The sequence below is a fragment of the Fundulus heteroclitus genome, chromosome 5 (genome assembly GCF_011125445.2).
Source record: "Fundulus heteroclitus isolate FHET01 chromosome 5, MU-UCD_Fhet_4.1, whole genome shotgun sequence".
Taxonomy (NCBI): domain Eukaryota; kingdom Metazoa; phylum Chordata; class Actinopteri; order Cyprinodontiformes; family Fundulidae; genus Fundulus; species Fundulus heteroclitus.
Window position 1 is genome coordinate 26,622,308 of NC_046365.1, and position 13,256 is coordinate 26,635,563.

The window sequence follows — 13,256 nt, forward strand, 5'->3', positions numbered from 1 at the left end:
GATTTCAGCCATGTCCTTCACACCGACGGAAAACCGCACCACACGGGAATATTTGAAAAACATGTTTACTTTTTTAAGTTTAACATCCAAACACCCAAAAAGCACAGAGAGCTGGGTGAATTTAAAAGAGGAGGAAACTCCCGCAGCTTCTCATACATTGTTCAAGTACAGAGAGGTGTCCTTTAACGCAGCACAGCATGAGGTCAGTTCTGTCAAGAGTCCGCATTCAGGGCGCTGCAGCTGCGACGCTCGGGTTAACACTGAACCGAGGTTTCTCTAGAACAGCGTAAAACCAGGCGGCTTTAAAATCAGATTCCAAAAAAAAAAAAAAAAAAGACAAAACTGCAGCTTGGGGGGACGGGCCGTCTCCGGTCTCCTCGCGGTGAGCGCCGATGCAGACTCTTTGTTACGACAGGTTGGCAATGTTGGCGAGGAAGCGCTGAGCCCACCACTCCTCCAGGTCTATAGGCACAAAGTCTGGACAGAAACCATAAGAGAGGAAAATTAAAAAGGTCAAGTTGTGCTCTAGAGTTTGTCTTTTTGTTTAGTTATTAAACTGATTAGATCAGATCAGTTTTCAGCTTTAAGCAAAAGCTTCAGAAATGTTTTCTTTTAAGTCAAAGTGAACTCAAGCAACAAATTCGTATGAGCAACAGCGCACGTTTGGTTGTGGAGGTTTTTAGTAAATAAGTTGTATTCCTAATTAACAGAATCACAAAGCATTGTATAGAAACCAATAAAACAATTAAAATATAAAGATAACATTCAACAAAAAGGCCTGCTTAAAAAGTTTTTAACCCAGCGAAGAGAATTACAAAAATCTAAGCGCAATGACACAAACGCATCAATTAGAAATGTTCTTTAAATGAAAGAAACAGGAGTGACAGATATTTCACATGAGTCAAGGCCCAGAGTAGAGTGGGAAAATGATTATTTCAGATGCTAGACTTTGGAGTTTGTCTGATTTTAGAATGTGGAGGAGGCGCTATAATCATCGTCTCAGTCTTTTTTTGGCGTTTAAAACGAGGTAATTGCTGGAAAGCCAAACACCGATCACAGACAGCGGACAAAGGTCCAGTGTCTATGAGGCTCAAGACTTATCACTTTTATGCAGATGACATTTAACTATATAAGAATCAATAAAAGTTTTCATAACGCATTATAAGACGTTAGCAATTTTTAATGCAAGTAAAACTTTTCAAAATCAAGTATTTCCAGACTTTTTCTCACCCATTGTCTAAATGTTGGGTTCTTTCGTATCTACCCATCCTTAATAAACCTTAACGAGGTAATCAGAGATGAAGTCTCAGTGATTGGGTGATTTTTTTTTTTATATCTTCATATACTGAAGATGAAATAATTTAACAGTGTACTACAAATAAATACAGATCATTTACTCTAAAATATTTGTTTTTCATTACATGTATTCTAGTGCTTTAAGTGGACCAGTAACGAGCGATACGCCGTACCGCCACTTCTAAATTTCACCCATCAACGTACCGGGACTCCACAGTTTACAGCTTGTAGCCTATTTTTTGATTTTGAAAAATTTTTATAAAAATTGCCTCATAAGTAACCCATTGCGTTGATGCACAACGCTTGCCGTGTATTCATGTGGATGTTGGCGCTTCACATGTGAGGATCAGCGGAGGAAAATGATCACCGCTGTGATGTTTATCTGGTTCCAAGAGGACCTGAACTGGAGCAGAGTTAAATGATACCTGAACAGTTTTTCACTACAAGAGAACGGAGGTCGGACTCAGCTGGCATCAACGCCTCCAACAGGGAACCTGCATGAGACTCTGTAAAATCAGGGGCGGTGCTAGCCATTTGGAGTCCCTGAGCACAAATGCTGTGTGGTGTGGTGTCCCGTCCCCCCCATGCGGGAATGAACAATAATACATAATTTACCAGTGTGTTTCTCTTTGTTTCCAAAATAACTTCTCAATATTAATGTTTAAAAACAATTGCAACAAATAACAGAAATCAAAATCCTGGAAAAAAAATGGTGCACATACTTCCACACAAGATATGTGTTTACCTATCAAGGAGGAAAATTAAAGTGGGATTAAAATGAGAAAACAAAAAAGTACAATGAATAAACAATGGAGAATGTAATACAGAACTAGGACTCATCCTATGAAGTGCTCTTAGAATAAAACTAATTTTTATTTTGTATTAATGTTGCACCCCTGAAGACATCATCAATGTCGACTTTCCAGAGGGAACTGAACAATGTGATCATGACAAGATTGGTTTTCTGAGGGAGATTCATTAGGAGGTGCTTATTAAAACCAAAGATTCTCAAAGTCTGCAGAACAAATTATTTCTGATTAACAGACTAACACTGCTATTCAGAGTAAATCATTTTGATTTAGGGTAGATGTAACAGGCTGAACATGGGATCAATTACCTTGTCTGTTGCTTTTGCATTTATAATTATTCATTTGTTCAAAAACTTGTAGTGTTGCTTTAGTGAAAAACTGCATGTGAAACGATACTTTTGCTACTTTTTAGTCTACAAAAAGTGAAAAAAGTTATTTTTGCAAGGTATTTCCAGCATTGCTTTGGCTAACATTTTTTCCATTCAACTAATGACTTTGTTAAAGTGTAGCTTAGGTACCTTTTCTTCACTATTCAGTAATATACTGGGCTCATGAAGGAGAGACTGGAGAGATGTCCATCTTTTTCTTGGGCAAATATGTCCTGCATGCATGCATGGATGCATACATACATGCATACATACATATGTATGAAGAATTTGCACAGGCGAAATGAAGCTTTTTAAATGAGAAAAGAAATACCTGTACTCTCCTTTTTTTGCATTGCATGCATACATACATACATACATACCTTTTTTTGCATTGCATGTATGTAAGTACAGGTATTTCTTTTCTCATTTAAAGAGCTTCATGTATTATATCAGCACTCATGGGACATTTAGGGTTTATATTGATCACCAACGAACACGAGAGCAGCATCGCCCCCTTGCAGCAAAGTCTAAAATGCAGAAATAGGCCATTATCCAAAAATAATATGGAAATCAACATCTGATGTCTTCAGTTATACAAGAGAGGTGCTACTACAGTTAAAAATAATCCATCGGAAACGTTTTCCTGCCACAAACCGGAGCAGTCTGGTGCGACAGTAAATGATTCTGAGAGAGAAGACGGTCACGAGCCGGTTTATCTGGAACAGCCAGACCTTCGCATACTGAAAGGGTGAGTAAAGGATTTAATCACTGTTTCAAAAGCTGTCCTCGGGCGGCACGAGAAGGATAAAAAAAGAAAAAAGAAAAAGTGGCATCTGACTCAACTGGAGCAATCAAAGCAGCGCTTTTTGTGGCGTTTCTGAAATCAACAAGGTGAGATTACAGGTTCAAAGTTCTGTAGGCGGCCGAGCAGGAAGAGAGATGCCTGTTGTAAATCACACATATCAGGCTGACGAGTGCGGCTTTGCTTTGTTGTTCTGTTTGAAGTCCTGAAGTGACCCAAGTGGAGGTACTCACTCTTCATTACAGTGCTGGGGGTCTTCTCTGTGTACTGAACAGGCCCCTTGCTGTCAGCCGACTCCCCTCGGTCCTCCAGCTTCTGCTCCACCTCCTGCCAAACTGCACGCAGTCAAACACACAAAGATTCAGGTCAACGTATAAAACAAACGTCTGCATTCAGACTCTCTCCAGACAGCAAAGGAGGTACCGCTTGATTCTGCCAGTTTGACGGGTTTATTTACGTAAATAATTTGACAAACCATGTCCATATTTACAGAGGAGTACTTGCAAACGAGTTCACATTCCTTAAAAACACCTCTAAATTAAAAAAAATGCTTTATCGAAGGAAGATTCCATATAAAATTTTGGGCCAATGTCGATATATCGATACATTATTTCTGCAGTTATGGACGATTTTTTTATTTTATTTTTTCCACAGAACAGCAGGATTTATACTGGGAATAAATGATACTCAGGTTGACTCCCCTCTTCACTAATTAGGATGACTTCTTTAGAGGTTAAATGCAAATAACCATATTTTTATTTGCGAAGAAAAAAAAACAACAACAACTTTCCAATTCACAATTAACTCAGATAATTAAATTAGAGGCAAGCGGACATTGGGACTGTTGCGATGACCCGGATAACAGAATTTGCACAGGCGAATTTACAATGAGGCACACAAAATCCCTATAAAATACTAATATATACTAAATATTGAAGTCTTGCATTGTGACAACATGTGAAGAAGGGACTCAGTGAGACATTGTAGATGGTCGTATGATGAATGCAGGGAGTCCACTTTCTGCACACATCTTTCATCAGTTTGTAAGACACTGTAAGGCCGGCATTTATGAAAACCAAATCCCAGTAATATCACTGTAGGAGGGGAGGGATGAGCTGCAGGGCTTTGTGGTAACACACAACCCCACCCCCCCCCCAGAGACATCTTTCCTGGTAAAAGCCCAAAAGTAACAGAGAGGTGCTGATTTACACAAACCCGGCCCTCCTAGCTTTTTTTCCACCGTGGGACGCTGGGTTCTTCTCAACCTACATTTAAGTAACTTGAAGCAAGTTTCCCTTTTGAGGCTCTGCTGAAAAAGTGGGTTTTAATTATTGTACTCAAGAGGTGTCAAATTGTAACTTGAGAAATGGTTCTGGGTTAGATTTAATTATGCAACCCAATTAAAGAGAAATCCTGAAACGGCTTTACAGTCTGAACAGCTCCTTCGTGCTCTTTATCTGAATTAAAATGACTTTGCCAAAGCCCCTTGTAACAGGGAGAACATTTTAAAAAGAAACATTAAATTCCTCCTCTAGCTTAAACACATTTTGAGCGATGTAAAATAGTATTTGCCACCTTACAGATTACAAAATACACTTTAAATGTTGATTTTATTTAGTATGGGTGGTGGAAGGTAAAGTAATTGTAACCAAGTAATTGGACATGTCACCTTTGGAGGATGTAGCTGCTGCCATGAAGTGTTTGTGATGACTGACATCTCTTCTCTGCTGGATTGTTTTTAAAATCATCCAAACCGGCTGGTTTTCAACCATGAATGGCTCGATTATGGTCAATGGTCAATTTAAAGGAGATAGCTACAAGTTTAACTCCTCCCGGCCAATAGGCGGCGCACTCGCCCACTCTCATTCCAAAATTCAATTGTAAATAAGAGCAGACCAGCCGGTTGCCAGGTCTGCCGGATACCGGAGGTGGAGGGCGGAGAGAAATTTCAAGCGAGGAGTCTTTCATGCTACATTACGCGTCAAATCGTAAGCCTTTCAGTGTTTCTATAGAACGCCATTACTCACTGTAACAATCTGCGTGTAAAACATGTTTAGATCGCTAGTAAGAGTTGAAAGCAGAGAACTAATTTTACGGAGCTACTACGATCTGGCAACGCCTGAGCTCCCCCTCATGTGACTTCAACCTACTATTCCTATCGGTGCAGAACCCTTTCACGTCGGCATCATAACCAGAAGTACATATTTATGTATTTTGGACCTGCCTAAATGTATAAAACAATTTATGTACATTATATTTATTTTTCAGTAAAATTAATACTTTTATTCTGCACTACTCTAGATGTTCTGTGGATGTATTATTTTTGAGAAATGAAATGTTTTGATGAAAAAGTTGTAGCTATGACATTTAAGTCCAGATTTTGACTAGGCCATTCCAAAAATTTTGATTTATTTTAGCCATTTAAAAATGTGGTGACCTGCTGATCTGCTTTGGATCATTGTCCTCTTAACTCTGGTCCATTAAGGTCATAAGCTTTTGTGATTTTCTGATAGAGAGCAGAATTTACGAGTCCTTTACTTCTGTTGATTTGTCCAGGTCCTGAAATGGCAACACGGCCCAAACCGTCATGCCACCAGTCCACCACCACCATGTTTCACTGGCATTGTGATCTTTTTCTGCGTTAGCTTTAGGTCAGATGTAACATGAAGCCCACCTTCCAGAAAGTTTCACATTTATCTCGTCAGTCCAAAGAGCATTTTGCCAAAAGTCTCTGGGATCACTTTTTCTGACAAAGATGACATGAGCATTTTTGTTGTTTTCAGCCGGCAGTGTTTTACGACGTTAGTTCAAAAAGCCTTAAAATGAACTTTGTAACAATTTCGAGACTGAAAGGTGTTGATAACAGTCTCTCATCAGCTCTTGGATTTCTGTAGATCAAAGTTTGCCTACTTTATGGTGTCAGAGGGGTTCTAATTAAATGATTTCTTGATTCTATGGGTCAGGCATTGATCTGGCCTACGTGTGGTTAGGGAAACTGGATCAAAAAAATTTAAATAAAAAAAGAAGTTAATCACAATTATTTAACGTTTTAATACGCAGGGGCATTTACTTGTTTGACTTGGGGTACAGTTAAATAGTAAATGGACAGAATTTATATCGGCCTTTTCTCTTGATTAATTAATACATAATTTGTACACTGCTTTATGCAATTGCAGAGGGTATCTATTGTGTGGTGTCCAAAAGTAATTATTTGAAAGGCGACCAATGACAAAAAACAAAACAAAAATAAAAACAGTCTGTATTCTCCGCCGGCTGCTGAAGCGAACCGTCCTGCTTCCAATCTTAAGCCAATAGCGACAGATCACTATTGACTTAAGACCAGGACGTCTGACCTCACGCCTGAACCGCCGACCCTCACCTTCGTAGACGAATCTGACGTTCTCCTCGTGCGCGGGTGTGAATCCCTCTGCGGCGGGGCTGTGGCTCTTCTGCGTGGCCGTCCCGTTGTGGCGCTTCCCGTTGAGTCGGTTGAAGACGATCTTTGGGGGCGGGGAGCTGCGGAGCACATAGACAGACAGTCATTTAGGGTTAAAAAAAAAAAAAGCCACATTTGTTATGTTGGAACTTAAAAGCTGCAGGAATGTGAGGCGAGTTTGCCTTGGACTGCAACCGTCGTGCATCGTTTGTTTATTGATGGGGAAGACAAACAATAACTCTGAGGTGGCCTCTGGTTTCTTCAGAGCGTTGACCCACATGGTGCAATCGGCAGCTGGGAGGTGTGTGGTGAAAAATATTTCACTTGTACTCAAGTGGCCAGACGTTCCACAGAAAGCCTTTTAACTGAGGAGATAGCCCTATTTACTTATATTGTTATTCACAAAAAAAATACAGTTTACCTTGTAAAAGTGGGCTCATGTTTGAAAGCTTGCTTACGATTTCTAAAAATCGGCCGGAACTTCTTTAGATTTTGTTTCTAAGGAGTCAGAGTTTCTTAAATGTTAAACTTGTCTTGACCAATGATCCTTCAAGCTTTCTGGGGCTCTTTTATACGGGTAGTGACATCAGAGGATGCAGCATACCCTTTGCCGGGTCTAGTTGATTTCAATCTAGGTTGTCAGAAATTGCTGAAACTGGCGTTTCTGAAATCAACAAGGTGAGATTACAGGTTCAAAAACTGCTCTAATTTTAATTTTACATATTGAATTTCAAAAAAATAAAAGAAAATACCGGTCTCTGATTAGAAATTACTCAAGAAAAACAAAATACAATATGCACAGATTCGCCAATTAATAAAAAAATAAACATTTATAAACAGCGAATGTCCAAGTGTTCCACTGTTTAAATTTTTCACTCCATATTGTTACATACTTGGAAAAGGTTGCCATTTACTACGGTGTTACTTTGTTATAAAAACAATGTGACAACACGCTCTCCTGAGAAAAGAAAGGACAGCCGTGGATACAGGTGAAGTACCTGGTTTTACAACAGATCGTGAACGCACCATCAAAAAAACTACAGCATAGGACATTAAATGACTCCAAATTAAACGTTTTTGTGTAGACCCGGGAGTCCGACGGGAGGTCAAGGGAAAAAAAGAGGAGAGAGAGCAATGCCCGATGATGGAGGCAGGCCACGTCGAGGTGTTACATGATCGCGCTTCTGGTCCACGTGGGAAGAGAAGTATTTTGAGCCCGCGCGGCTGCCAGCGCGAGCCGCGTAAACAAGACGCCCCAATTACAGGTGCGACTATAAAGCAAAGCAGTAGTACTCACTTAGAGGCCAACCAGGAGGTGGGCTTTAGCTTCAAGTCGCTGAACTTGCTCTCGATCTGCTGCGTGGGACCTGCGGTGAAATCCGACAGGTTAATTTAAAGCCCGGGGTTTTACACCAAACTCCCAGCACGGCTTGCGAACTTCCCTCCGCGAGCCTCTCAGGTGTTGCGTCACGCGACACGCCACTCACCTGTCCTCCGCTGTGTAACAAGTTTGCTGGGACCTCTGGTGATTGTGTACATCATGTGGTGTCAGCAAACGGTGGCGAGTCCTGCAGTGGTGACCGGCTTTAAACTCCCAGACTGCTCCTTTCTGACGCGGCCGTGTCCTGGTTCGTCCCCCGCGGGTCAGCTGCTCTGGGTCGGCTCGGCCTGCATGGGACTCGCTGTGTTCTGGCTCGCCGCCTGCTGGGTTTTGGATCAGTGCGCTCCAACCCTGCTGCTGCTGCTTGCTGCTGCTGCTCAGGTGCCAGCGGGACCACTGCGTGTTTTTAGGGTTGGTGTGTAGGTCATTCAAGGAGAACGCAGGTTCCACATGCCGGGTGGGAGAAGGCTTCCTGACGCCCGTGGGTCGTGACACTCTGAGCCGGACGCTGTGTCTTCTGTGCACCGTCGCAGCTACGCGGCTGACTGCGAAAACGCCTGCTTCTCTGGTTGATTACAAGGGCACTTTACTTTCATAAGGACTAGGAACCACCACGCTCGTTCACTGTAAAGCTGCCCGCTGCCAACTGCAAAGCTTCCGGTGACGAATTTCAAAATAAAGCCTCACACTACAGGCTGCAGTATCAAACTTCACTCATGGTGCTTCTGGTAGAGGGATAGATACAGTGGCGGTTCTAGACCAAATTTACCAGGGGGGGCAAGATGGGGCCAGTGTTTTTTCACAGGGGCACAGAACAAAAAAAATAAAAAAATAACAATAAAATGGCAACATTTAACTGTGGAATAATATTAAGTGAGCCACTTGTGGCTCTGGAACTGCAGTTTTCAGACCCCTGATCTAGCAGTTGAATACTTTGCCCCCAGCTCAATACGGCTAAAGCTAAACGTGAAACATCTTAAGTTTTAAATTCTTTTTAAGTAGAGTAAAACTGTATAGGTAAAAAAAATAATAATAATATTGATCAAAGTGACCAATCAGTTATGGTTTCTTTGCCATTGCAAATAATTATGAGAAGTGTATTTAATATCATGTCTTTAGTACAGGGGCCATAACAGGGGCCAGGACCATTTCTACAGGGGCATGGGCCCCTGTTGGCCCCTGTCTAGAACCGCCCCTGGATAGATAGATAGATATGATAATTTAGCTATAAGGGGATATTCTAAAACGCTTAACGTGAAAAAACACCAAACGTGAAAATGATTAACCTGGCTTAAGGTAGGAAAACAATGAGGAATCATCACCAAATTTCACATGCCCAATTCTTGTCATGAAGACTTAAGCCTGAAAAAAAGAGAAAATAAACCGAAATCCAACGATTAAAGAAGATATCTCACATTAATGTTTTCTTCTTCATTGGCGCCTATGGCGAGAAAAAGGCTTAACGTGGTTTAATGTACCTAATCAACGATCAATGATCACCAAATTTCTCTCATATATTGCTCCTCATAAGCACATGAAACTATCAAAAAATCGAAACCAAAGTCTAATTATTATGGACGCTATCTGACATTAAGCCTTGCTGCTTCATTGAGGCCTATATTAAAAGAAAAAAGCTTAACGTGGGTTTGATATTTTTTTATAGTTTTACGTGGACATGATGAGAAATATGAGAGAGACATTTGGTGATCACTGAGCGTTTAGGTAGGCTACATTGAACCACGTTAAGCTGTTTTCTTTTAATATGGGCCTCAATGAAGCAGCAACGCTTAATGTCAGATAGCGTCCATAATAATTAGACTTTGGTTTCGATTTTTTGATAGTTTCATGCGCTTATGAGGAGCAATATATGAGAGAAATTTGGTGATCATTCATTGTTGATTAGGTACATTAAACCACGTTAAGCCTTTTTCTCGCCATAGGCGCCAATGAAGAACAAAACGTTAATGTGAGATATCTTCTATAATCGTTGGGGTCCAACAGGGCTTAATATTCAGACCAGTGCAGTTTCATTTGTGTATGTTTCTCGTGGGAGCACAATTTACCTTATAATAATTTTTATTATTCTAGTAAAACTCAGTTTTTTCCAAATAAGAGTTGTAGCTAGAGGCAAGCCTTTCTGCCATCTGAAAGATCTCCAGAAGGTCATCCATGCTGTTATCACCTCTCATCTAGATTATCGTTGATCTAGATTAGCCATGCTAACATATTGAAGCAAGCAATTCTCGGTATGCAGGTGCTTAGAACATTAATTTAAATACTATGTCAGGCCACAGGAACCTTGTTAGTGTGCATGTCATTGTGCACTTACTCAAAATCTGGAACATTTTAGGTGTAAATCTGGTTTGACTCCTGCAATAAATCAAATGTGGACAAACAAATTTAAATCTTGAAGCAAAGACAAAGAAACGTTAAAATGGTTTGCAGGACAACTTGACTTTCTTTCATGACCAACGTCCAAGAAGCAGATAAAATGAAACATTCTATTTGTTTCAAATTGTCAGTACAAAAAGATCTCAGCATAAAGTTTAGCCAGTACTTTGCAACAGGCTCTGTGGCAAGAATCAAAGTTAATACGGTCTCCGGCAGAGTTATGTGAATCTGAGGCTTTTTTTCATGGGCTGCCCTTTTCAGAGCCTCAGCAGTGGTTAGGCTGGATATCCTGCGCGTCATGGCAACAGCTTTAATATTAACTCTTCACTATCAGCAATTAGGTGCGTTTGAAATCATCACCTTTAAATCTGCAATGAGAGCCGTAGCTTCAGTAATTTGGTATTTAACCTACTCTTCAGGACAATTCATCACATTTAAATGTCTTTTATCTTTACCTCTCTTCCATTTATCTCCAAATTCATCCATGCAAGACAACCACTCTGGTCCCCTATTTGACCAATCAGGAGGACTTGCTCATAAAAATGCATCTAGAATATGTTCATTTGCATACCTCTAAGTTTGAATTAACTGAATGGACATGCTTTCACCCAAACACTTTTGATCTTAATCTGACACTGAAGCATAAAATCTTTTATTTCTGAAGGTGTTTTCCATGTGAACATTTCAGAATATGTGCAATGCTGTCTGAACATATTACTGTTTTCTGGTAATTTGACGCCTTTGAACAAACAGTACACAACCTCATGATAACAATTTTCATGCACTTCGCAGGAATCAGTAATGCAAGAATCCTAGACAGCGACGATGAGAAATGATTTACAATTTGTTGCAGAGACAAATTGTGAGGGGTTGGATTGTTTGAGTCAAAAACTTGCCTTACCTGCTCTATTTTTATTTTCTTTTAATTACTTGGAAGATGTGATAAGTGTAAGAAGATACATCTGTTTCTATTAAAGAGTGCCGCTTTCTCAGGGTGTCGAGACTTTATTGGCAAAACAGTTTGTAAATAATCTTAGTGTTTGGCTTAAGAGTAACCCTTATTTATTTATTTTTATCAGTCCAATGTTAACTAAAAAATATTATGTTATTGAGTTTAAATGCGCTTGTTCTTTAAATGCAATGTTCTTTTTGTCTTTATACCTTATCTGCTCAAATATTGAAAGGGAAAAGTGAAAAAAAAAACATAATTAAGCATGCCATAAATTAAATAGATAATGCATAAAATATTTTTCCACATGTTTAATATATAGCGTGTTTTATGATGACCTTTGTCATTTTACTTAATAATTCTAGCTTATAGTATGATGGCAGCTTTTATTTTGAAGTTGTAAACCCTCGGTTTCCGCTAGCCTTGTTTCTCTTTAATCTTTGTGGGCGGGGCCAAGCGTTCACCTTTCACCCAATAAACCACTTCAGGCAGAGATCAAATGGCTTTTTCCAGGCCGGTTGTTAATTAACAAAGTTTCATTGTACAGTGACTCAACATTTTACACTCATTTAACAGATGCACTCCACTTTCTACTGATCTTCAGCTCTACGGGGGTGTTTTTTTTGTTTTTGTTTCTAGCATTACTCTGAGATCTAAGAGCCATAAGCACAGGTGGCATCTGTCGTTCAGGTAAAAAGCACCTGAGTGTCAGCCGACAGTCTGTGTTTTAGCTCCTGGAGATCAGTGGAGACAAGAAGCGGCTCAGACAGGCTTATCTGCGCTGATATCCAATACTACTCACTCACTCCCCCCCCTCATTCATCTGCACTATCTGGGTCAGACAGCAGCGAGCTAATCATCTACAATCCACCACACACAGGCTTAACGTTAACAGCAAAGTCACACAACCTTTGCCGGATAAATGACAACTTTTGCGCTCCCTAAAGTTTTCCCGTGTCATATTCAGCTTAGGAGACAAGGGCTTCTACACATAGTGGTTTAAAATCCCTTTTTTTAAGCCGGACACCTAAAACCCTCATAGCCAAAAATGAACAAAAGCAGATGAGTTTCAGCTCATATTTCCATCCAGGTTTAGTCAAGAAACATTTATGTGACTCAAGGGACCACAATTGTTTTAATCACAGCTGATGGACTGACTCTCTGTTTTCATTCAGCTATGAATTTATTCCCAACATGTGAACAAAGAAGCTTCTGGGTTTTTCTTTTAAATGGAAAAAGAATTACCGTAGCTTTTCTGTCCCAATACCTTTAGAGAGAGCTGCATAAAATGTTGTATTCATAGTTGCTTTATTCAAATTAATAATTGTTTTACGCTGCTTTGCAAAAGGTTTTCGCTGCCACTGGAAACCTACACCTTTGGTCAGGTTAAAATGAACTAAACATTTTTTGAAAAGTGTGGCGTGCGTTTGTATTTAGCCCAGCTTGCGTGTCTGTTGACATCGTTTTCGAGTCTGACTCTGTTACATTTAGGGTTGTTTTCCTGCTGGAAGGTGAACCTTTGCCCCAGTCAGTCTTAGGTCCTTTTCAGCATCTAGTTGGTTTTCTTCTAAACTGAGTTGTTTATTTTGCCATCAACTCCAACCAGCGTCCATTTTCCTCCTGGAGAACCCCCCACCCCTCACAGTATGTCGGCAAAGTCCCCATGTTTCACAATCTAGATGATTACTGCGATGGGCAGCTTTAGGTTTTCAAATACACATGGTCCTTTGGACGCAGCCCAAATGGGTTTGCCTATCGATATGTTCTGGTTAGGTGATTCTATATTACCGCCTTCCTCCACATGGTTGCCGTTACCCCTCTTTC

At 40.3% G+C, this 13,256-nt stretch overlaps 1 protein-coding gene across 2 annotated transcripts; it reads right to left on the reverse strand.

Moving 5' to 3' along the window:
• Window positions 1-49: 49 nt before the first annotated feature.
• Window positions 50-8,732, reverse strand: mcrip2 (MAPK regulated corepressor interacting protein 2). 2 transcript variants are annotated; one of them, XM_012866946.3, is made up of 5 exons: window positions 8,199-8,732; window positions 8,009-8,078; window positions 6,655-6,791; window positions 3,509-3,610; window positions 50-477 (listed from the first exon to the last, which is right to left on the reverse strand). In XM_012866946.3, the coding sequence occupies exons 1-5, from the start codon at window positions 8,251-8,253 to the stop codon at window positions 407-409; spliced, it is 435 nt and encodes a 144-aa protein (XP_012722400.1). In that variant the 5' UTR covers window positions 8,254-8,732; the 3' UTR covers window positions 50-406. The 2 variants fall into 2 exon arrangements, with proteins under 2 accessions (XP_012722400.1, XP_035993210.1); XM_036137317.1 differs by lacking the exons at window positions 8,009-8,078; window positions 8,199-8,732 and adding an exon at window positions 6,894-7,086.
• Between the last annotated feature and the right edge of the window lie 4,524 nt (window positions 8,733-13,256).